Source organism: Callospermophilus lateralis, chromosome 10 (assembly GCF_048772815.1).
Source record: "Callospermophilus lateralis isolate mCalLat2 chromosome 10, mCalLat2.hap1, whole genome shotgun sequence".
In the NCBI taxonomy this organism is placed as follows: Eukaryota; Metazoa; Chordata; class Mammalia; order Rodentia; family Sciuridae; genus Callospermophilus; species Callospermophilus lateralis.
In genome coordinates this window covers 92,365,667-92,390,754 of record NC_135314.1, presented here as the reverse complement: position 1 = coordinate 92,390,754, position 25,088 = coordinate 92,365,667, and the positions used below count along the sequence as shown (strand labels likewise).

The 25,088-nt window shown below is 32.0% G+C and overlaps 1 protein-coding gene across 18 annotated transcripts in view; it reads left to right on the top strand.

Moving 5' to 3' along the window:
* The window catches only part of Ect2 (epithelial cell transforming 2), a 75,159-nt gene extending 50,658 nt beyond the window's left edge, over positions 1–24,501 (top strand). For 13 of the 18 annotated variants that reach the window (XM_076867313.2, XM_076867316.2, XM_076867307.2 and 10 more), the window contains 7 exons: positions 1,450–1,528; positions 1,679–1,798; positions 5,315–5,453; positions 7,561–7,715; positions 20,194–20,301; positions 21,255–21,401; positions 24,412–24,501. In XM_076867313.2, the coding sequence (XP_076723428.2) occupies positions 1,450–1,528; positions 1,679–1,798; positions 5,315–5,453; positions 7,561–7,715; positions 20,194–20,301; positions 21,255–21,401; positions 24,412–24,501 (838 nt within the window). Of the gene's footprint in view, positions 1–1,449; positions 1,529–1,678; positions 1,799–5,314; positions 5,454–7,560; positions 7,716–20,193; positions 20,302–21,254; positions 21,402–22,779; positions 22,909–24,411 lie in introns of those variants that run through there. The other 5 variants (XM_076867305.2, XM_076867309.2, XM_076867304.2 and 2 more) reach the window with 3 other exon arrangements.
* Positions 24,502–25,088: the final 587 nt, after the last annotated feature.

Sequence of the window (25,088 nt, the reverse complement as noted above, 5' to 3'; positions counted from 1 at the left end):
CCAGTGCCTCATACATGCTAGACAAGCACTCTCCACTAAGCCACAACCCCCAACCTTAGTTCTTTAATTTCTTTTAACTGTGTTTTGTAGTTTCAGGGTGTAAGTTCTTCATTTTTTTTGTTAAACTTATTCTAAGCATTTTATTCTTTTTGTTACATTGCAAATGGAATGGCTTTCTTAATTTAATTTTTGAATTGTTCATGGATGTTATATAGAAATACATTTGCTTTATATTCTGCAATTTTGCTTTCCTTGCTTTTTATAGTGATTTTTTTACTGAATTTCTTAAATTTTTCTGTAAACAAGTACCATGTCATCTACAAAACATTCATTTTTTCGCTGTTATGTATGATGGGGGTTTTCATATATCTATTTTCTAAAAATATTTTTTTAGTTGTTATGGACCTTTATTTATATGTGGCGATGAGAATCGAACCCAGTCTCTCAAACATTCTAGGCAAGTGCTCCATCACAGAGCCAGAACCCCAGCCCTCATAGATAGCTTTTATTAGCTTGCAGAAGTCCTTACCTATTTGTAGTTGAATGTTTATTTTATGAGAGGGTGTTAATTTGTCAAATACTTTTGTCTTTGGAGGCGGTCATTTGATTTTTGTCCTTTGTTCTATCAAAAGTGTTGCATTTTCTGTTTCTTCTTGAGTCAGTTTCTGTGGTTTGTGTCTTTCTAAAAATTTGCCCTTTACACCTATGTGATCGAATTTGTTTTGAAGTAGTTGTTCATAGAGTTCTATATGAATTTATTTCTATAACATTAGTAATGATGTCTAGACTTTATTATTGCTGATTTTACTAATTTGAGTCTTATTTTTCTCTTGGCTAGTATAGCTAGAAGTGTCAATTTTGTTGATCTTTTCAAGTTTTTTATTTTATGTTTTCATTAATTTTCACTCTAATCTTACTATGTCTTTCCTTCTTTTTGCATTAGGTTGTTCTTCCTCCACCCACTCTTATGGTAGAAGGTTATGTTACTGATTTAAGTATCTTGAGAACCTTTGTTTCTTTATATTTTGACTGGCTTTTTAGTTGTTTCAGGCAGAATCATAAATATATTCTCTGCTATTCCATTTTGTCTGTAAGCAGTGATTTTAAGATTATTTCAAGAAATAATTAGCATATGACCTAGGAATGACTTGCATGAAGCCTTAACTGAATTTATATTTAGAATTCAAAATTTTTGTTTAATCCAAATATTTGTACATTTAATTTTTTAAATAAAATGTATAATGAATATAAAGATATACGCTTGGAAAACATACTTTTTAAAAAGATTCTATGGAATAAATTAGTAGTGTATTTAAAAAAAATATTTAAACTGATTTTAGTCACCAAAATCAAGACAGACTGATATGAATTTTTTGTGACATGAGATGTATTCATATTCTGATATTTTATTCTGTTTTTCAAAGCTTTAAAAATAATTTAATTTTTTAGGCATATCAATGAGGATAAGAGAAAAACAGAAGCACAAAAGCAAATTTTTGATGTTGTTTATGAAGTAGATGGATGCCCAGTAAGTATTTTTTGATGATTGTCATTTATTTTCTTCCTCGTTAATAAGTTTTGATATAAGCAACATCATGGCAGCACTTTCATTTAAAATACAGCTTTTAAAAAATTACTTGATACCAATTGATTTCTTAATATTTTTCCATCTGTACAGGCTAATCTTTTATCTTCTCACCGAAGCTTAGTGCAACGAGTCGAAACAATTTCTCTAGGTGAGCACCCCTGTGACAGAGGAGAACAAGTGACTCTTTTCCTCTTCAATGACTGCCTTGAGGTAAAGTTATACACATATAATAACACATATATTAACACTGCACACTACTGTCGTTTTAAAAAATTATTTAAGATGTATTTATTAATAGGTGCTTGCAATTATTGACTTTTTGAAAAAAATCAAAATGTAAAATTTTATTACAGATTAAAAATGAAGTTCTCAAAAATCTCAGCATACCTATTTGTAGTTTGTTGAATGTTTAGTTTATGAGAGGGTGTTAAATTTGTCAAATATTTTGTTTTTTGAGGCAGTCATTTGATTTTTGTCCTGAATATTTAAAACCAAGCTTCAATTAAAGTATAATTTAGAAGTTTGAAGTAAGCCCAATTTAGTCACTTAAAAAAAAAATTGAAATCAGTCATTAGTTTAATGTAATAAAATGTATTTAAGATATGGTCGGTCTAATATTAGTAAGTAAAATGAATTTCTATTACTTCAAATTCAAGTCAAAATGAAAATTTAATTATGGCCAATCAAATAAATGCCTACATCAAGAATTTTGGGAACTTCTTGTTTTTATGTATATTTACTCAAGATTCACAAAATAATTCTGAGTTCTTTTTTGAATTTAAGTAGATTTTTTTCAGTAGAGATAAAGTCAATGTTTTGTTGAAGAGAGAATTTAATAAAAAATATTATTAATTCCTTATGATTCTTTGATTATTCTTTAAATTAATGGTTTTTGCAGTGAATGAATGTTTAGTATATCAGATGATGTGTAATGATTCCAATACTGAAATTATTTTATATCCAAATTAAGATTTTTCTTCATACTACTCTTACAGGAAAATTATTGAATTATCTTTGTGTGTTTTTAAAAAAAATTCTTCTTTTTCTCTTGATTCTTTTAATATGCATTTTTACACAACTATACCATCTAGTGATAGATAAAAGGAGTGCCTTTTCTTCATGTTTAAAGAGAAAAAAATGTTCATTTTGATAAAACAGACATTGATAAGACTTTACTTGATATTTTTTTAACTGGGTAATTTTCCATTGCCTTCATCAGAGCAATTGGTGGTTTTCTTTAAAGTCTGTACCCCAACATTTTATCCTTTTCTGCTGTACTCCCCTTGAAGTTCTGCCCTTTTATATCATGTACATTATTATTTAAAGTGTAAAATACAGGGAGTCGTAGAGAACAAGCCATGCACAAAGCAGTTACAAGTGCAATAAAATCTCACCAAAAATTCAATTGTTAAATGCAGAGTTTTGTGATTTTGAAATTAATGAAAAAATATTTTCATTAGATCAGTAATGTTACAAAAAGTGTAACACTAACAACATTACAAATACCATACACAATTGACTATATCCTATAGTGAGAAAATCATAAAAAAATCATGAGGCACAGATAATTCTGAACTATATGTCTCCTGCTTAATAAAAATTCTAGCCTGCCCTACTTTTTAAAAAATGTCTTTATTTATTTATTTATATGTGGCGATGAAGATTGAACCCAGTGCCTCAAACATGCTAGGCCAGTGCTCTACCACTGAGCCACGACCCCAGCCTAGTCTGCCCTACTTTTGAGAACAGGGGCTAAGCAGATAAATCAATTTTAATCATATTGTATATGAATTTATATTATCATGGCATTTTACTCTACTTATATCTCTGTATTTGTATTAATTTGCTTCTATTAAGGCATTTTAGGTTTTTCCTGTTCAACTCCCTAGCCCAGCTGACTGTGTTCCAATCCGTTTTGAATTTTGCCACCCTGTTCTTGGTGGAACAAAGACTTAGTTCATATTTTTTGATCTTAATTTCCTTCACAGTCTTCTGTAGCAGCCTCATTAACGTTCCTTCTACTTCAGTCATGCCATGGCTCATCCTCTATAAGCTTCCAAGTCCCTAGCCTCTTACTTCCCTGCTAATAACTTTTCATTTGACTCCCTTTTAGGTTCTCTGTCTCAGAATCACTTTGATAGAAACTGCTCTATTTGTAAATTTGAACTTTATAATCCTAAGTAAAGTTTTATTCTTTAATTTGTTTGAGAAAAATAAAACTTTTAGCAAATTTGTAATGAAAATATGCTACTTCCTTAACATGATTAAAAACCTATAGTATTGGGGCTGGGGTTGTGGCTCAGCGGTAGAGTACTCATCTCGTACGTGCAAAACCCTGGGTTCAATCCTCAGCACCACATAACAAAAATAAATAAGTGAAATAAAGGTGTTGTTTCCAACTACAACTAAAAAATAAATTTAAAAAACACTATAGTATATATCATACTAGTTAGAAGTAGTGACTGTAAGTAAAAATCTGTTGTTTTCTCTTTGACAGGTAATGGTTTTTACTGAAACAAATTTTGGATTTAAGGATACACTTTCCTTTTGTATATTTTATCTCTTTTTTACCTTAATTTTTTAACATTTGTATCATCAATATTAATACTTGTCATTTCTTTTTAAAAATAAACCTTAAAATCATTTAATTATTTTGCTTAGCCAAACTTTAGTGTATATTCAACTATTACAATGGAAATAATTATTTTAAGAGTCTTTATTGCTTATTTTCAATATACTTATATAAATGAACCTTTAATATTTGATATGTGTACTTCATATGCAATATAAACATGTTTTTCATATTTCTACTTCGATGTGAATATGATATACTGACTAGTTTTGGTTTTCTCATTAGCCGCAACACAAAGTATTACATTTTCAGCTGTACTTCGTTATATTCATGATGATCAATCAAAATCCAAGGAACTTAATCAAAACTCATTTTATGTTAATATCTTTTTGTAAAGTCTGTAAATAATATGTAAGACTTTCATGGAAATGAAACCAAAAAATGTAGACTTTATAAAATTCATAAAACTTCAGTATATCATGAATCACAAGGTCTTTTCTGATTTTGCTCTTATCTTCTCCAGTGTTACCTTACTTAACTCTTCTTTTTGTGTGAGTACCCGGTTTAGGTAAAATTGTAGCCTAACACAGCATCTTGAATTTATAATTTGCATCATTTGTTTAATATATTGTTTGATTACTTCTTTAATTCCTTTCTCAATAGTATATAGATAATAATGACAGCAGGAACCATTTGTGTTATTTCCTCTGTTTTTCAATTTGTGCATAGGATCTGAGATATTGTAAATTTCTGTTCTTAAACTAAAATTAATGATCTTTGAACCTAAGAGATCTCAGAGTACCTGTTCTCCTCCAGAACTCACAGCCTTTCATTTCCTTTATCCTTTCATAATATTGCTTCTCACAATGTTTCTTATTCTTTCACATCTCTAGGGTTGTTTTCCACCCACCCTATACCTTGGCCTATTTTTTCCTGACTTTTCAGCACTCCTTAAATGTAAGCATGTCTGCTACTCAATTGCATGTGTGATTTTGTCACATAGTAATTCTGCTTCTTATCAGATAGTAACTCTGGAATGTCTAATAATCAGATGAGTTGTATATGGATTTGTGTGGTTAGTACTATTTTTTAAGTTTTTGGCCTTGGTTTTTATTCACATTATTGATGATGACTTTTTTATTTTCTATAATCAGATAGCAAGAAAACGGCACAAAGTTATTGGCACTTTTAGGAGTCCTCCCGGCCATGCCCGACCTCCAGCTTCCCTTAAACATATTCACCTAATGCCTCTTTCTCAGATTAAGAAGGTGCTGGACATAAGAGAGACAGAAGGTATGCTCATTGGTTAACTTCTGGGCTTGATAAAAATAGTTTATATTCATAGGAGGTTTAATTTGCTTCTGTATGTTTTCTTTTTGTGTTTTTGTGGTTCTAACAATTTAACCCTAGGTCAGTTTACCTGTGAGCTACATCCCAGCCTGTTTTTGTTTTATTTTGAGGTAGACTTACTAAATTGAGAAGGCTGGCCTCCAACTTGAATCTTCTTGCCTTGGCCTCCCAAGTTATAGGTTAAAGGATTATAGGGGTGTGCCAATCCACTCAAGTATATGTTTGTCTTTTTAACTGATATATTATCTTTCAGTGTAGAGAGTCAGTTTGGTGAAGTAATTGTTCCTGTACCTCTATCCCAACTTCATTTCTAGAAAGAGGTTTGATTTTTTTTTTTTTTTTTAATGAAAGTACTACTTCAACTTATAGGATATCCTACTTCTAATGGTTATGTGTTAAAATAGTACTAAACTATTTTATTTCCACATTGAAATATTTTTTTTTTTTTAAATTTCTTCTTCTTCTTTTTTTAAAAGAAATCACCAGTCTATGCTTCATATCTTACCATCCCCAGTGTCAGTGGCTATGTTTAAGATATGGCTTGGGAATAGATTGTGTGTGAAATAAATGTTACCTAAAGTTATTGGTAGACTTGTCATGAGGTCATATATGTGTTAGTCAGCTTTCTGTTACTGTTAAAAAATATTTGATATAGTTAATTTATGGAGTATTTGGCTTGTAGTTATGGAGGTTTCAGTCCATGACTGAAATCCATTAGTATGATCCTATCATGAGGCAGCACATTATGGCAAGAGTGTGTGATGGAATAGTGTTCACCTCATGGCTGGCATGTGAAAAGGGAAGGAGAAAGAGACTGGGGTCCCATAATCTTCTTCAAGGACATGCTACCAATAACCTAAAACCTCCTATTAGACCCCATCTCTTCAAGTTTTCAGATTTCCCAGTAGTGCCTAGCTGGGGGTGAAGCCTTTAATAGATGGACCTTTGGATGGTGTTCCATATCTAAGTCATAGCCTTGTACTAAAGAAAGCTTTTTCTCTCAATTTTGGTAGTATTTAGGGAGGGTGCTTGGAAGGCCTGAAATTGTCAAAACATTTTTTGTGGTGCTAGGGATTGAACCCACACCTTTGTGCATACTAAACAAGCACTTTACCACCTTGCCACACCCCCAGCCCTAAAACAGTGTTACCTGTTTACTTGTCACATAATAATGTGTTTTTATGCCCATATTTTGGATGTTAGGCATACATTTTTATAATGTAAGCTTTTTCTATTACTGATTCCTCTAACGATAGAAGTTTTGAGTTCATGAGAAATGATTCTTTAAGAAAACTTGAGCAGCAGCTTAAATTCCTGTTTTCATTTAGTTGCCAAACTCTGGATTTATTAAAGGTTATATGGGTCATTTATTTGTCAAGCTCTAAGTTTATTAAGGTTACGAGACATTTATTTAAATAACTTCAATGTTTTTGGAATTTTTATTATGAAAGAGTTCATTGTTTAAAATAGGTTCTGTTTTAGCATCTTGAGCAAAAAACATTTTGTAATGGTTTTAATATTTGGACACATTTATTTGAATGTGATTCAAGTGGGTTTTGTTGTTGTTGTTGTTTGTTTGTTTGTTTGTGGAGCTGGGAATTGAACTCAGGGCCTTTTGCATGCGAGGCAAGCACTCTACCCAGCTATATCCCCAGCCCCAAGTGGATTGCTATTGAATTATTCTTATAATGCCATTTTAATTTGAAACAAATTCTAAAATTCTAAGAAATGAAATAATCTAATTTTTTTCTTAAAATTTATCATAGAAAATATTAAATTCATGGAAAATACTGCTTACTTAATGTTATTAAGTTATTGTTGGTCTTTACATGGTATGCTATTACTATTATAATTCTTTCTTTGCTTCAACTTAGTATGGTGATATTCTGTATATCTTCAAATAGACTTTCTTTGAACTCATGATTTTTTATTGTTCATTTGAAAAAAAGGGGACAGGGAGGGTGGAGAAGAAATAATTGTATTGGAATTTTGGTGCTCCAAGGACACTCTGCAAGGAATAACAATGTTTATGATTATTCTGGAACCCTAGATTGCCATAATGCTTTTGCCTTGCTTGTGAGACCACCGACAGAGCAGGCAAATGTGCTGCTAAGTTTCCAGATGACATCAGATGAACTTCCAAAAGAAAACTGGTTAAAGATGCTATGTCGACATGTAGCCAACACCATTTGTAAAGCAGATGCTGTAAGTTCTTTAACCTGTGTTATAATGAAAATTTAAACTCCATGGCAATGCATTCACACTGAATTTGTATATTTCTAATGACTTGTTAATTAAATTGAGTATTGAAGAGTTTTAGTTTGTGTGTATGCAGAAAAACTAGTTTAATAAGTTGTTTTAGAAAAGATTTTTGAAAGTTTAGGCATGTGAAACATTCTTTGAGTCCCTAGCTTACAGACAGGTCCTCATAGCTGCCTAACTCCTATGGCTCTTGATGTGGTGAGGTTTTTGGGATTTGTAACATACCCTGTAATCTTCCATTCTATCACTCTATGCCTTTAGTTGATAATTTAATCTGTTTATGTTTAAAGGAATTATCGAAAGGCAAGGTCTTATTATAGTCATTTTGTTATTTGTTTTCTAATTTTATTGTACTTCCTTTCTCACTCTATTATAGTCCTTGTGTTAAATGATACAGTGATACTCTAGTAGTGCATCTTGATTCATTGCTTATTATTTTGGGGCAGTCTATTACAAATATTTGCTTTATGGTTACCAGGAGACTTACAAAAAAAAAAATCTTTTGATTGTAACAGGATATTTTGAAAGGACAGCAGCTTCACATGAGTATAAAGAGACACAAAAAGAAAAAGAGAAAATACACTAATAAAAAACTTCACTTGCACTTGATTCCTCACCACATTTTGAAGTTTGGATGTCCTATTTTACATCTTTCTGTATTGCCTATTTCTTTAACGCATAAATGTAGTTATTGTTTTTGTTTTATTTTTTAGTCTTCATACTAAAGATAACAGTGCTTTACAAAACATGTATACATATTAGAGCTTTCTGCATTTGTCTCTATAGTTACTCTTACCAGTGAGTTTTATGCCTTCTCATGTTTTCATCTTATTATTAATGTCTTTTTCTTTTTGTTCGAAGAACTCTTTAAGAATTTCTAATAGGACAGGTATGGCAGAGATACATTCCCTCAGCTTTTATTTATTTGGGATGTCTGTATTAACTTTTCATTTCTTAAGGATAGCTTTGCTGGCTACAGTGTTCTTTGATGGCAGGGTTTTTGTTTTGTTGGGGTTTTTTCCTTTCTCCCCTCCTTTCCCTTTTCTCCCTTCCCCTCCCCCTTTTTTTCCTCCTCTTTCCTCCTTTTCCCCCCTTCTCCCGCCCCTCCTTCCTTCCCTACTTTGAAAATCTCATGCCACTATTGTGGCATGTAAGGCTTCTGCTGAGAAGTCAGCTTTCTGTCAAACTAGGACACGCTTATGCAATTTGTTTTTCATTTCTCTTGAAGCCTTAGAATCTTTTTCACCTTTGAAAGTTTGAATATGGTATGTCTTGGGCTAGACTTGGTTGAGTAAAATGTGATCTTTGACCTTCTTATACTTGGATATTTGTATTTTTCTCTAGATTTGGAAAAGTTTTTTCCTTTTATTTCTTTAAATAAGCTTTCTACCCCTTGGGCTTTCTGAAATCCATGAACTGAATATTTGCTCTTTTAAGGCGGCCCCAAAGTTCCTGCAGTGTTTTTTCATTCCTCTTCTTTCCTTATTATTTTTCTCCTCTGTATGTTTTCACTTAGCCTGTTTTTGAGCTGTTTCTTTTTTGTTTGATCTTTCCTGATTTATATCTTTGATCATGTTTTTAATTTTGCTTAGTATGTTTTTCAGCTTAAGAATTGTTTGGTTTAATTTTTAAGAAATGCCTCTCTCTCTCTGAAAGTATCTCTGAGAGTATTGAATTTTTCCTCTCATTTTCTTTCCCTTAAAGCTTGATGAATTTCCTTAAAACAGCCATTTTATGTTTTCTATTAGAACTAAGTACTGTGGCACATGACTGTAATCCCAGTGAGTCGGGAGGCTAAGGCAGAGGATCACAAGTTCAAGGCCAGTTTCAGCAACTTAGTGAGGCCCTATCTCAAAATAAAAAGGACTGGGGATATGGCTCAGTGGTAAAGTGTCCCTGGGTTCAATCCCCAGAAGCAAAATTTTTTAAAATTTTCTTTTGAACTTTTGGAGAGTTCATCCATACTGGTTGCTATCTAGTCAGTTTCTGGTGTGTTATTTCAACTGTAAGGTGAGGTCATGATTTCCTGAAAGCTCTTGGTCCTTGGTGTGTAAAATCATCTAGGCATTGAAAGATCAGCATTTCTTCCACTCTTTGTATTTTAGCTTCATGCCTGATTAGAAATTTAAGGCAAACTAGTTATGTTCTCTGAGACTGTAGCTACTTCTATTTCAGCACTAGATGGCACCCCTAAGTCCACGTTAATCATCAGTCACTATTGGTGTATTGTCATTGTTTCAATACGAGAGGGCTATCCAAGTCCAAGCTTGTCCCAAATCTGCACTTGGTTTGTTGTTCAGTGTGAAATGAGTACTAACAAAGGGTACTCCATCCCTTTAAGTCTCTCTCTCAGACTGTGATAGGTCAAGATGCTTTATCCACTGTCCTGTGGTTGGATACTACAGGATTCTGCCTCGCTTTGAAACATGTCACACTCTGAGCCCAAAGCCCACCATAATCAGCAAAGCAATGGAATAGGAGCAAGGCTCACAACGATGGGATACCTACTGCTGGGTGGACTTGGCCCAAGTAAGGCCCAAGATTGCTTCAAGCAGACACAGGTGATGCTGGCTAGAATAGAAGTCTGACAAACTGGAGCCACCTCTGGTACTGGGAGTTTTTCAGAGACTCTGCTTGGGCAAAGGCCTGGGGATTAGTGCTGTTAGGATCTGCCCAGTACACCAGCTCAGCACAAAGCTCCAAGGTATTCGTGTGCTAAGTACTCTGCCCTTCTCTCAGCAAATGGAGGTTTGTTTCATGCTCTGTTGCCCAAGATTGCTGTAATGTTGGTAAAGGCAGTAACTTGGTCACCATGCCTGCACTGTACCTGAGTCCCATAGTGCTACTAAGTACATGCATAGTCTCTGGCATGTACCCAGTCCCATTCTGCAACTAATAAGCCAAAAATGAATCTGTCCCTCCAGTGCTCAGGTTTCTGCTAGTGCCAGAGCAAGTCCAGAGGCTTCATCTGTGAGTATTGGCCTGGCCATAGCTATGCTCAGGAGTTGGTGTTGGAGACAGTCCTGTGGTCACTCATGCTGATGCTAAATTGCTTATATCTGAGTCTCATAGCCACAGAAACCTGCATAGGCTGGATGAGGACTGTTCTGGGCCTGTTTCAAGGCTGGACTTGATGCAGGTCAAAACTTGAGTCTGGGCGAGTGAGGTGGCCCCACACCTACCATGAAAATCTGTAATCCAAAATGCTTGAAATTCAAAAAATTTTGAGTGCTACATTGTTTTATTAATGAAATATGTTGAATTTCAGATTTTTGGATTAAGAATTTGCTCAACCAATAGAAAGAAGAGAACATTTTGTTCTATTGTAGTGATTAGTAACAGCAGTATTTTATTTTATTTTATTGAAAGCAATAAAGGGTTGTAGCATGTTGCTTTTCCTGTCAGGACAAGTGAACAGTCCATTTTTCTCACATCACCTCTTAAAATCAAATACCATCATGAAGATATAATTATCTTTGTAGCATACAAATTAAAGTAAAGATAGATGAGGAAATCAAAATATTGAAGTTAAATGATCGGCCAGAAATCTAGTAGCCTATAATAGATCTTGGATAAAATTTCAGTCAATTCTCTTAAGGATAATTTGAAATGTTCTCCATGTATAACATAGACATATAATAGAGATAGAGCTCTTAACTCTTTGTATCAATAACATAGAGTGAATAGAATGTAATCATATAATAGATTATCCTTTTCAGTAGAATAGTACTGTAATTGAGATTTTCCTGGACATGCTTGTGGGAATAAAACATTTTATCATAGTTAAATCTGACTTTGAAAAACATTTATTAGAATGTAGTTTATAAAATAGACAATTCTTGATTAAAAAAATTTCCCACCAAAGTGTTTAGGTTTTTGGTTTTTAAAAAAATTTTATGGATCAAGAATGTGTTTGGTCATAGAAAAAGTAGAGTTTTCTTTTTCTTTTCTTTTCTTTTTTTTTTTTTTTTTGTACTAGGAATGGATTGAACTATGAGGTGCTTTACCACAGAGCTGCATCCCCAGCCCTGTATTTTATTTTTTATATTGAGACAGGCCTTCACAAGGTTGCTTAGGACCTCACTAAATTGCTGATGCCCTTAAATTTGCCATTCTCGTATCTCAGTTTCTGAAGTCACTGAGATTACAGGTGTGTTCCACCATGCCTGACTGAAAACAGCTTAAAGATTAAAAGTATCTCTTATAAGGAAGAATTTTTAAATTTAGTTATAGGTATCTGCCTATAAAATGGATTTCTTCACAGTATAGTAATTACTCACTGTAGAAATGACTTCTGCATTGTCAGGATGTGAGACTTGATGGCCTATGTAGTCTTTTCCAAATTTATAACCTTAATGGTAAAATGTAAAGTTAAAGACACAATATGGCTAATAATATTAGAACTGAAATATAAGTAGCAAATGAAAAATTTCATAAAATATAATTTTCCACAAGATGGCAGCAAACATTTAACTATGTTCTGATTTATATATTCTTATCCTACAAAATTAATCCAATCTGTTGCAATTTTTCTTAGAATTTTGTTTGTAAATTCAGATATATGGTGTCTTCCCTTTCCTGCATTTAAAATTTTCCACGTAGTAAAATTTTTAAAAAGTCCTGAGTCAGTGTTTTAACAACGTTTTGCCATGTTGAAGAGGTAATGTTTATAAATATATAAATACAAAAGACATATACATGTAAAATATATTGAAATCTCTCATACTTTGAATCGGTAGGTTTTGTCTTCCTATTATGTATTTCTTGGTATCCTAACTAATGGAAGCTTGCTTGATAATTATAAGTATAGTTTTTTAATTCTATAAATATATTTCATGATATTTTCATTTGTGATGACCCTTCGTAAATGACTTAAGAATTAGTACTTCTAGGCTGAAAGAAAACTAATTTTTTTTAATATTTATTTTTTAGAAGTAGTTGGACACAATACCTTAATTTTGTTTATTTAATTTTATGTGGTGCCAAGGATCAAACCTCAAAGGGCCTCGCAGGTGGTAGACGAGCACTCTACTGCTGAGCCACAATCTCAGCCCCAGAAAACTTATTATTTTTTTAATGTGAAACTAAGGCCAAGAACAGTGACCTTTAAGTATAAAAGTAGAGATTAGTATAAAATCTGGGCTTCCTTACTCTTGGTCAAACTTTCTTGATAGTGTTTCCTCCCATAGATATGATGTTGCATATTCTGTTATTTCAGAATTTAAAGCTTCTTAAAATTATTATCTCTCAGAATATTTAAGTATGTGTTTATTATCTCTTGTCAACATGTGATCTTTAATTGCATGCTTCATATTCTGAAGTTTAAAAATATTACCTGCCATCAGGTGGTATCTTTGTAAGGTCATTTCAGATTTCTAACTCTAATATCTAAAGTATAATTTTATTAATAGATGAATGTAAGCAGTGTTACCCTCTTTCCCATTTGATTAGTCTACAAGTAACTTCCTTGGGTTTGAAATGCTTGGGACCACAAGTATTTCAGATTTTGTAATTTTTTAGTTTTTTTTTTTAATATTGCACACACATATGAGATATGTTGGGGATGTGACATGAAATTCATTTATTTTTTCATATGTACTGTATACACAGTGTGAAGGTAACGTCATACAATACTTTTAGTGCACCTACATTTTAACTGTGACCTGTCACATGAGAGTAGGTGTGAAATTTTCCAATTATAGTGTTACATCAGTGTTCAAAAAAATTTTTGAATCTTGGAGCATTTTATTTTTATTAATTTTTTAAAATTTATATATGACAGCGAAATGCATTACAATTCATATTACACATATAGAACACAATTTTTCATATCTCTGGTTGTATACAATGTATATTCACAGCAATTCATGTCTTCATACATGTACTTTGGATAATGATGACCATCACATTCCACCATCATTTCTAACCCCATGCCTCCTCTCTTCCCCTCCTACCCCTCTGCCCTGTCTAGAGTTCATCTGTTCCTTCCATACTCCCTCTCTCTACTCCACTATGAATCAGCCTCCTTATATCAGAGAAAACATTCAGCATTTGGTTTTCTGGGATTGGCTAATTTCACTTAACATTATTTCCTCCAACTCCATCCATTTACCTGCAAATGCCATGATTTTATTCTCTTTTATTGCTGAGTAATATTCTATTGTGTATAAGTGCCACATTTTTTTTTTTTTTATCCATTCATCTACTGAAGGGCATCTAGGTGGGTTCCAGAATTGTGCTGCTATATACATTGATGTGGCTTTGTCCCTGTAGTATTTTAAGTCCTTTGTGTATAGACCAAGGAGAGGGACAGCTGGGTCAAATGGTTGTTCCATTCCCAATTTTTCAAGGAATCTCCATACTGCTTTCCATATTGGCTGCAAGGCCTCAACTTCCTTAATAAGACTCCTATAGCACAAGAATTAAAATCAAGAATCCATAAATGGAATGGAATCAAACTAAAAAGTTTCTTCTCAGCCAAAGAAACAATCTGTGGGATGAATAGAGAGTCTACATCTTGGGAGTAAATTTTTACCCCTCACACATCAGATAGAGCACTAATCTCTGTGTATATAAAGAACTCAAGAAGCTAAGCACCCAAAAAACAAATAACCCAATCAATAAATGGGCCAAAGACCTGAACAGACACTTCTCAGAAGATGATATACAGTCAGTCAACAAATATATGAAAAAATGTTCATCTTTGCTAGCAATTAGAGAAATGCAAATCAGAATGGCATCTATTCTGAATACAAACAACAGTAAGTACTGGCGAGGATGTGGGGTAAAGCATTTTATATTTTTGGATTTGGGATGCTCAATTTATAGTAAATGGTTACTATATATCTATTATTACTATTACCTTAATTAGACCAAATCAAAGCTCTAAGCTATAAACATGATTATAGAGTTTGAGGAAACCCTGAGGTACAGGTTAAGTAAAGAAGGGGATAGAAGAGAGTAGTTTTTGGTTGTTGTTTCTTAAGCATTTGGAAATTTGAAGACTAATGGGAAAGGAGAGCTTAAAGAAAGCAGGGAGAGGAAAAGAATCTGATAACTCACCTCTAAGTTGGATCATTACCTTAGAAATGCTAGAAAATTTTCTGTAATTTAACACCCACGAATAGTATAAGATCTGTAGCAGAGGCTCCATTTCTCTTGAAAGATACTATGTATTTCAATGGGAAAGATTAAGTTCTTCTTTCTAATCTTAAACTCAGCTAGTCTTTCTTTAGAACTAGTCTTAGGTAAATGTGAATTTGGAGCTGATTGAAAAAATCCCGCCTTTCCAAAATTTCATTAATGCTAAACATACTTTTAATAAATCAAATTGTTTTCAGAATTTTATTTAGTGTGTTATGAAAAATGAGTTTTGGCTCTACTATAAATTTTATTTTTATTTTAGAAATTTAGAGGAAGAGATTAAAATATAGAAAGGACTTTTAGAAGAGAGAATGGGAATTATTAATGAGAAAGAAAGTAACAGAAAGAAGCCCAAGACTGCTGATAAGTTTCCCCCATTGAACTCTTGCCTGACTTACCTTTGTTGTGTGTATGCACACAAAGAGAAAGAAAGGAAATACTTCATCTTTACATTTTTGAAAAGGGCCATATTGTCATTTCAGCCACTAGTGAACTATCTAGATGTTAACCCTTTCAGTCATTCTAGACCCACAGCCCTCTATATCAAATCAGTAACAGTTTATTTGTTCATTTAAAGAAAAGGTGAAGCCATTTGTTCCCTGTTTGGTTTAGAGGTGATTATTCTATGCTTAGTAAAAATAATAGAAAAAACTGAGAATGAACTTGGTAATAATTTTTTTCTTTAGAAGCAACTTCTAGAATTTTAAATTTCAGAGACCTTCAATTGTAAAGAGTGTTATACCAAATACTGAGCATATTGGAGTTGGTTTCATTACATATACTTTGATACATTTTGCATCTAAATATTTTATTTGAGGAGTTAATTTAATATGCTAGATTTGGCTTTATGTTCATGCTGAGTTTACTCTATATTTTAAAATAATATTTGCACATAAGAGAAAAGTCAAATAAATAATGGTAAACTGCAATAAAATGTCTCATAACCCCTGTCCCTCTAGTCTTTCTTTTCACAGACATACCTTTTGATAGTCTTTCTTTCCAGAAGTGTCAAGCATGAACATAAAGCCTCTTTTGAGCATTAATTATATTAATTGTCAGGCAGTTTTCCGTAGAATAATATCATAAATAGGATATTTTGGCTATTTGTAAGTTTCTCTCTCTCTCTTTCTCAGTACTTAGGATTGAACAGGGGAGTACTTTACCACTGAACCTACTTTCCTAGCAGACCTTTTTTATTTTTATTTATTTATTTTTGAGACAGGATCTCATTATGTTGCTTAGGGCTTTGCTAAGTTTCTGAGTCTGGCCTTGAACTTGGCAATCTCCTGCCTCAGCCTCTGGAGCTGCTGGCACTATAGACACGTACCACTGTGCCCACCTTATTTTCTGTTTCTTTGGCAGTCTTTCTCTCTCTCTTTTTTTTTTTTTGACTAAGGATTGAGCCTAGGGCCTGTGTGTGTCCTGGATCTTTGATATATATATTTTAACCAATCACTTTTAATAAATGAGTTCCCATATTGTTTCTAATTTCCACCCCCCAACCAATTCCATTGGATTTTTTAGCTTTCAATTTTTAAAATGTCATAATTAAAATAAGCATTGGCAAATTACTTTGTAGTTTACAAATAAAGCGATGATGGAAAATGTATTTAAATGTCAAAACATTCTTTTTTTTCTGAGTGTGTTTCTATATTTTATGAGCATTCTAGTGGGACTGGTATGTGGCTCAATGGTAGGGTACTTGCCTAGTATTCTTGAGGCTCTAGGTTACATCCCAGCCCTGCAACAACAGCAAATAAAGAATCTAGGGCCAGGTGTGGCTCCATGATGCTAAGACAGGATGATCTTTTGAGTCTACAAGTTAGCAATGTAGCAAGATCCCATTTCAAAAAATAAATAAAAAAATAGATAGATAAATAAAAGATATATAGCCTTATGGTGACACTGCAGCCATCTTACATTGTTTCCGGTACACTGATGTTTGTATGATGGAATTCCCTAAAGATTCATTTCTCAGAATGTATGCTTATTGTTAAAGCAGCACATGACCTTACAGCTCTGATTACTTTATGGTGCCATATGTATAGCAATAAAGGAAACATGATCCCTTTATTATGACCTGTAGGAAATATATATATTTTTTTAAATTTTGTTTTTCTGGTACTGGGGATTGAACCTAAGGACACTCAACTACTTAGTTACATATCCATCCTTTTTTATTTTTATTTTGAGACAGGTTCTCTCTAAGTTGCTTAGGCTTGTCTTGGATTGGGAACTGTCTGCCTTAGCTTCCTGTTCAGTCTTCCTATTCAGTTATTTTACAAATTATTGTGAAGATGATTAAAACCTTGAAAACTATCAGGATTTTAAGCATAATTTAATAAAGTAGCCAAGGAATATGTAAATATATACTTATCAGTGGTTTTCCTTTGTGCTAGTAGTCACCATTTAGAAAGTTTAGAAAATAAAGATCTGTCTTCCAATAAAATTTGACATGAAATAACTACAAATGGTCTCATAAGAAACACGTGATATAATACTGAGACACCTCTGATATTCCTGAATGGCAATACTGACTACTACAAACATGTCAAGTTGTCTTTAATTAATTTACAAATTTATTGCCATGTCCATAAAATCCTACAGGGACATTTTAGAATTTTACAGAATAATTCCAAAGGTGGTTTTTAAAGAAAAAGCAATGATACCTAAGAAAATTTAGAAAACAGTAATTTCTTTGTGAGACATTAAATTATACTTTTTTTAAGTTAAACTAATCAACATTACTGCTCAGTTTCAGAAATTTGTAGATTAAATAAGAGAAGGAATAGATGGCCTTAAAATATAAGACATTTATTGTATTATAAATGTAGAACCTTAATTAAAGTTTTTAACGCTGACAACACTTATACACATTAGTTGTAGATAAATACAAGAGTTAAATGCAAAAAGCCCAAACCATTTCAAAAACATAGAAAATGTAGGTAGTGCATATTAGCTCTTTAAGTAAGGAAATGCTTGTTCAGCATAGAAGCTTTATAAGACTAGAAATAACATCTATATTGTTCCTTATGTTAAAATAATCGGGAATGTAACAATTATATAAACTAACTATGGCATCAAACATGAATTTTGTCAAAATTAAATCTTTTAAAACAGTGAATAATGAACAATTAAAATATAAAAAATTAAGTAATTAGGAATATAAAATCAGACAAAATAAATATTGGGGGAAATAGTGACAAAGCTGGCCAATTATTTCCTTTCTTAAAAGCTTATTTCATAATTAAATACCAAAGCACTGGTATTTCATTAGAAAAATGGTCAAAGTGTATAAATAGACAATTTATAAACACAGTTTTAAAAGTTAGAAAATATACCTCGCTAGCTAGTAACATAAAGCAACATAGTTTAAGAAAGCAATCTGTTGATTGTGTGTGTGTGTTTACTGGGTTTAATCCCCAGTAAACACACACACACACATACACACACAGGGGTGCTCTGCCACTGATCTATTTTGGGGCAGAGTCTTGCCAAGTAGCCCAGGAAATATATATATTTGTAGTCCTTCTGCTTCAACCTAAATTGCAGGGATTAGAGGCGTGCACCACTGTGCCTGGCTATCAAATTGTTTTGCAAACCACGTTGCTTTTTTTTTTTTTTTTTTTAAGGAAGTTACTCAGGGCTTATGAGGTAAAATAGACCCTTTCCTAATCTGCCAGTGTGGATATTGTAACAGTATATCTGTTTTGGAAAGCAATTTATACATCAAGAATTTAAAAATGTTTATTTTTCTGCTTATCTACTTCTAATTTTCTAGCTTAGAAAATGGTATAATCAGAAGAGACTTGTCAGCTGTGTGTTAAGAATAATTCTTATGAGTATTTAATGACTTGAAAATGCAGCGCACAACTAATTGAAAGACATAAGATACAAAACTAAATAAAATGATCCCAATTTTGTTATAAAAACATTTTTATGTAGGTAGGAAAATATCTATGAGAAATAATACTAAATGGTAAATAGTAATTGATTAGTAGAGTTGAGTGATATATATTATTCTATTTTAAATTTGTGCCTTAAGTCACATTATTTAGTAATTAATTAGTAACATTACTTTTTAAAAGATACTGGTAATTTTAAATACTGTTACTTAATTGGGATTAGATAAGCCCAAGAATCATTTAATAAACAGATCAAGTGGGAAAAAGAGGGTCTTGAGCAGGAAGAGCAGGTTTGGTTGTTCTAATGAAGAAATTAGAGAAGCTTTATCAAAGTTAAGGCCATTTATGTGACTGTCAGTGGTGGAAAGCCAGAGTGGGCAATTATAATTATGGAGTATAAAATTTAACACTTGGTGTATATTAAAAGGCTTAATATTTAATTTCAAAATGTTTCTGTGAATTGTTTTAGCCTTATGAATACTATAAATTAGATACAACATTTTCTACATTTAACCTGTGAAATTTTTCAGAAAAACATTTTCCCTACAATTTTCTATAAAATTCTCTGTAGCCACAGAATGAATGTGTTTGAAGACATAGTCTTACAGTGTTAGAGTAGTGAAGCAATTTGCCTATTCATAGTCTAGATTTATACATTTTAAGTGAAAATTATTTGTAGGAATATACAAAAACTACCTTGTTTAATTTGTTTTCTCTGAAATCCAAAACAGTTTGAACAAGTAAGATTTTGAATGACTTACAGATTAGTTATCTCACTTGTAAATTTTGATCAGTGACTCTTGGCTTATATGAGGTCTTTGATTCCTTTGGTAATGTGATACAAACTATGAACTCGCTCCTCAGAAAAATGCACCTGCACGTGATCATTCAAAATTTTCCACACAATTTCCCTGTTTTCTGCTCTTGTGACCCTAGGAGTTCTTGATCACAAGCTTAGAACCTCTCATTCCATATGCAGATTGAAGAAGAAAGAGAAAAGTAGAAGAAAGATGAAATCTTAATTTGAAAATTTATTAAGGTTTTATTGGTTTTGTAGTGGAGTTCATACTTAAACACTAAGAATGCAAACTTTCTAAAGTTGTTAGTTTAGGGTTGTTAGTATGATTCTATATTGATATCTCTTTCTCATTGCTTTGATTGTGGTCCTTGCAGTGAATTATTCATTTACTGAATACTTATTTTATGCAAATATCCTTAAATTAGTGTGTTTCAAAGGAAAACTTATTTCAAGCACATTACAAATCTTGGGTGACTCAATTTATAAATATCCGCATATGTGTACTTGTGTTTAAATGTTTGATTTTAGAAGCAGTTTTTTCCTTAATTTTAAAGTAATAATTATTTTTCAACAGGAGAATCTTATTTACACTGCTGATCCTGAGTCCTTTGAAATGAATACAAAAGATATGGATAGTACATTGAGTAGAGCATCTAGAGCAATAAAAAAGACTTCAAAAAAGGTGAGTTTCAGTGAAATTATTTGACATATCTCTAAAATTTTTTTTAGGTTATATTGAACTAATATTATCATAAATACTGGTATATAAAGATAGTCTATACAACAAAGCCATTCTTTGGTTCTAAGAAATTACCCACAGAATTGAGATAATAGTTTTGGTTCCATAGCTTCTTTGTCAGAGCAATTATAATAACTTGGTGTCCCTTCCATTCTTGTTACAGTGGTATGTCTATGAATTATGCTGCAGTGGCATTGTGCTCTTGGTGTTTTAGATCTAGATATGTGTTCATTCATCTTAAATATTGCCTCAGATGTTTTTTCAGCAAAGGGCTAATGACTTGAGTCTGAGGATATAGTATCTAGTCGTGACTCTAGAAGTGTGTTTAATCTTCTCATGATGAAGATGACTTCCTAACTTATCGTATCAGAGTTATTGAAGACTTATCAGAGTAATTGATAGTAAGGCTTTTTAAAAGTGGAACTAGAATTTTAAGGTTCCCAGGGTAATATGCAACCAGATAGCTTACTCTTACATTTGTAAGTTTAATATTGTTTTGTTTTCTTTCCCTGTAAAGGATAGGCTTTGTGCCATCTTTGTGTCTCTACATGTTAAATGATGATTAAAAGAAACTATCACTATTCCAACAAAGAAATTGAGGTTCAAATGGTTTTACATGAAAGATTTCACAAGGCTGTGACAGAATCTGACATATCCCAGGTGTCTTAACTCCCAGACTGCTTTTTGCCTCCCACCCTCTTTTTGCATAGGATTTCAGTGTTTTCTAAACGTAAGATAGAATAATCTACACCTACATTTTCTCACTGCTTTATTCCGTATAGAATTTTGTCACATAATACTTGTAGAAAATTGTATATTTGGTTTTCTTTATGCCCATTCTGATCAGATACCTTAAATTTGTATAGGCTTAACTAATTGTAACTTTTTAATTTTAGGTTACAAGAGCATTTTCTTTTTCAAAAACTCCAAAGAGAGCTCTACGAATGGCTCTTAAGCCATCCCATAGCTCAGTGGAGGGAAGAAGTCCTCCCAGCAGTGATAAACATGGAGTGAGTCGTCTGCCTAGCACATCATCATTAGCAGTAAGTGTTTCTGATTTAATGGGCTAAATGACTTAACTCATGGAGTTGGTTTAGAATTCTTTAGCATTTTAATAAACTAGACACATACTTAATGTGTAGTTTATTCAATATGAAAGTTAACTGGGATTGAAATTTATTTTAAAATTTATTGTAAATTCATAAAAAAAGAAGCAGGTTTCAATCTGGATTGTCATTTTACTAATGTAAATACTATGGTTGTTTATGCATGTGGGTTCTAATTACAGAGACTGAGTATTATTCCCTTTACTGTTTCTTTGATGAGTAGAAAATAATCTCTCAAACTGAACTTTAGAGGATGATACCGGTTCTAAGTTTGTATGTATATGTTTAAATAATTCCCTGAACAATCCAAATTCACAAGTGTCAGATTTATTCAATAAAGGCATTTTTAACACATATAATTTAGTGTACAAATATATCTGTTCTTTCTTTGTACAGTTATTATTAACTTAAGTATCTAAGGTTAAAGAAAAGCAAATGACTGTCACTTCTCAGCCATGTGTCCTTCAGAAAGTTTCTTATTCTCTCTTTGTCTGCCTTTTTATAGATGAGAGGAAGGAGGTCAGCAGTACTTATCTCCCATAGTGTTATTATAAGAATCAAATTATACATATCAATGTATAAAGTCACAACTTATACATATGATATGATTATATGTTGAGACACAATTTGGTTGGTGATTAAGAGCATGAACCCAAGTGTTCAACTTTGCTCTGATATTTTTTAGCCGTACGATTTTTGGCAAGTTATTAAAGATCTCTCTGTTTTACTGTCATAAAATGAATGTAAAGTGGTTGTAAGGATTAAACGAGTTAATATATACTAAGTGCTTAGAATAGTACCTGCACATTGAGGGTGCTCTAGTGATTAAGAAGTGTATTACCTTTTATATTATATAAAATTCATATAGGTAAGGCACATAATATTCAGTAAATTTTTTAAAGCTAGTTATTTAGGTCTTTAGTTAACACAACAAAGAGTTACAGCTGAATTTATATTTATGCAGATTTTCCTTCAAGGTTAACCTTAACCAGCAGGAGACAAGTTGTACTTAGTTGATTATATAAATATATGCAAAGTAATTTGGCTAATTTAAATTGATAATGCAGATACACATTCATTTATTAAATTTTAAGCTTTCTCAAGGTCAAAGTATTATCTTTTGTTTATTTTCTGCATTTATATAACTATTATTAACTATTGTCTTTCAAATGAAGGCAAGCAGATTTTATAGAAAGACTTTAGGAAATTATTTATAGTTATAATACTTTTATATAGACAGTATATACCTAAGTAAATTAAGATATTTTTAAGAGTTTCATGTCCTCTTCTCAATTGCTTGTTTCTGTTCTAACAGATAAACCATTCTGTTTCCACAAGCAATATAATTGGATTTACTAAGCATATTTATGTTCAGCGCTCAAACTCTACTGGTGGGCGCTCTCAATTCTCCTGGTTTCGATCTATACATCATTCTGCCTCCTGAGCTAGTTTTTCAAAGATACTAGAAGGAAATATTGATTTTTCAAAATTCAAAAAAAGTCCTATCCAAGTCATCTTTGACATTTGTGAAGAATTAGGAGATATGCCAAGCAATAATGGAAACAAGCCTCGTGAAGTTTAATGTGAGCTTATTAGCTATTTGAAATTTATATTCTGAAAAAAAGAGAGAGAGTGTTCTTTCTCCACTGAATTACTTATTGGGTGGGTTGGGATTTTTGAATTCACAACTTTATTACTGCTTTGTTTAAAAATAGTATAGGTTTAATAGTGTTTCTTTGCATATTGCCAAATAAAAACAGTTTTACAAAGTAATTTACTGTTCTGTACAGAATATTTAAGATCCACTGGAAATTTTATTTAGGACAATATTCTTTTAAGAAAATGTTATAAAATGTAGATTTCTACTCTAAATCTGATTCTTAATCTTAAATATTTGGCATTTATATAAAATTCATATTTTTAATATGTCATCATAAAAGTTCCACCAGAGAAAAACTAACTTAGTTCTTCGAAAAAAATTTTTTTTTACTACTTTGCTAAGAATTTATAACTAGCTACCTTGTTGACTATAATAAGTTTAGTTAGCTATTTATATGTTAAATGAAACTGTGTGTGTACATACATACATACTTACACACGTACTTATATGTACGTATGTACTGGGGATCAAACCCAGGAACATTCAACCACTAAGCTAAACCCCAAGCCCATTTGTTTTTTATTTTGAGACAAGGTCTCACTAATTTACTCAGGCTGGACTCAAATTTGTGATCTTCCTGTGTTAGCCTTCCAAATTTCTGGGATTACAGGCATGTGCCACCTCCTGTGGCTCTAATCTGATTTACACCCACTCTTGGGTTTTTATATTCTTGTTTATATGCATATTTCTTTATTATAGTTAAAAATTCTGATAATATTTAACTTTGGCCTCTGAAACAGAATTTAGATAGCTAGCAACTTCTAATCACTGTTATCCAGAAGCACTACTGTTTTGCTCAGTTTTCATATGGAGCAAAATTAAACACACACACACACACACACACACACACACACACACGAATTTCACATATAATAACAGATAGGATTATATGACTTTTAATTTTAGAAAATTATTTCCCATGAGGTGATTTCGCCCTTCCCAGTTTTGCTTAATGAATTAAGAAGAAACCACTAAACTTGATCAGTTTATAACTTTTTCTTTCATAATCTGTAACACTGAGTCATTAATATCTCACAGAAGAAAATTTGATTGTCACTACTAGCAGTAAGCCAATGTCCATTCTAGTTGAGTTAATATTCATTTAGTTTCAGAATGCTAAAAGAGGTTCACTCTCTTAATTTTTAAGTTCTTTTATTTAAAGGGCTTAGAATTGTCAAATGTCATTTAACTATTCTTTAAATAATTTGTATAATGTAAAAATGACAGGCATGATAATCATGCCGAATTTTTTAAACAAAAATTTAAAGTATTTGTTTTGTCTTACAGGGTATCCCATCTCCCTCTCTTGTCAGCCTTCCTTCCTTCTTTGAAAGAAGAAGTCATACTCTAAGTAGATCTACAACTCACTTGATATGAAACTTAAAAAAAAAAAAAAACCTTAAGAAATATGGAAATTCATATTCAAATAAGAAACTGACTTATGGTACTTGTATTTAGCCCTTGGTAAAAGCTGAAAAGAAGAAAACTAACACTAAACTATTCCATTTGATTTTCTTCTCGAAAGACTAAAGTTTACCTCTTCTGTTTAAAGTTAATTCATGTAAAAAATTATATTGATTTTGATGTAATTTATCTCTTTGCTTATATTTCTTATCCGAAGACCAATAATTTAAGTTATTCATGTTATCACTGAAACAGTAATTAAATTTTATTGTAGGTGTTACTTGTGAATGTGTTTGTATAGTATCTGTGAATGAGTTTATGGAAGTACATATTTATGTATCTCAATTTGTTCGGAGATTAAATGATAGTACAATACTTAATGAATAAAAATCTGCATATATTCCTGATTAAATAGTGCAACCTTGTTTCACATGCACCATTTAATGTATTTAACTGCTGTTTTTTACAGTATATTTTCTTAAACATTTTCAAGATCTAGCATGATTTGCATTTATTAATAAGTATACCATTTAAAGAAGAGTGTTTCAAAATGTGCTTGC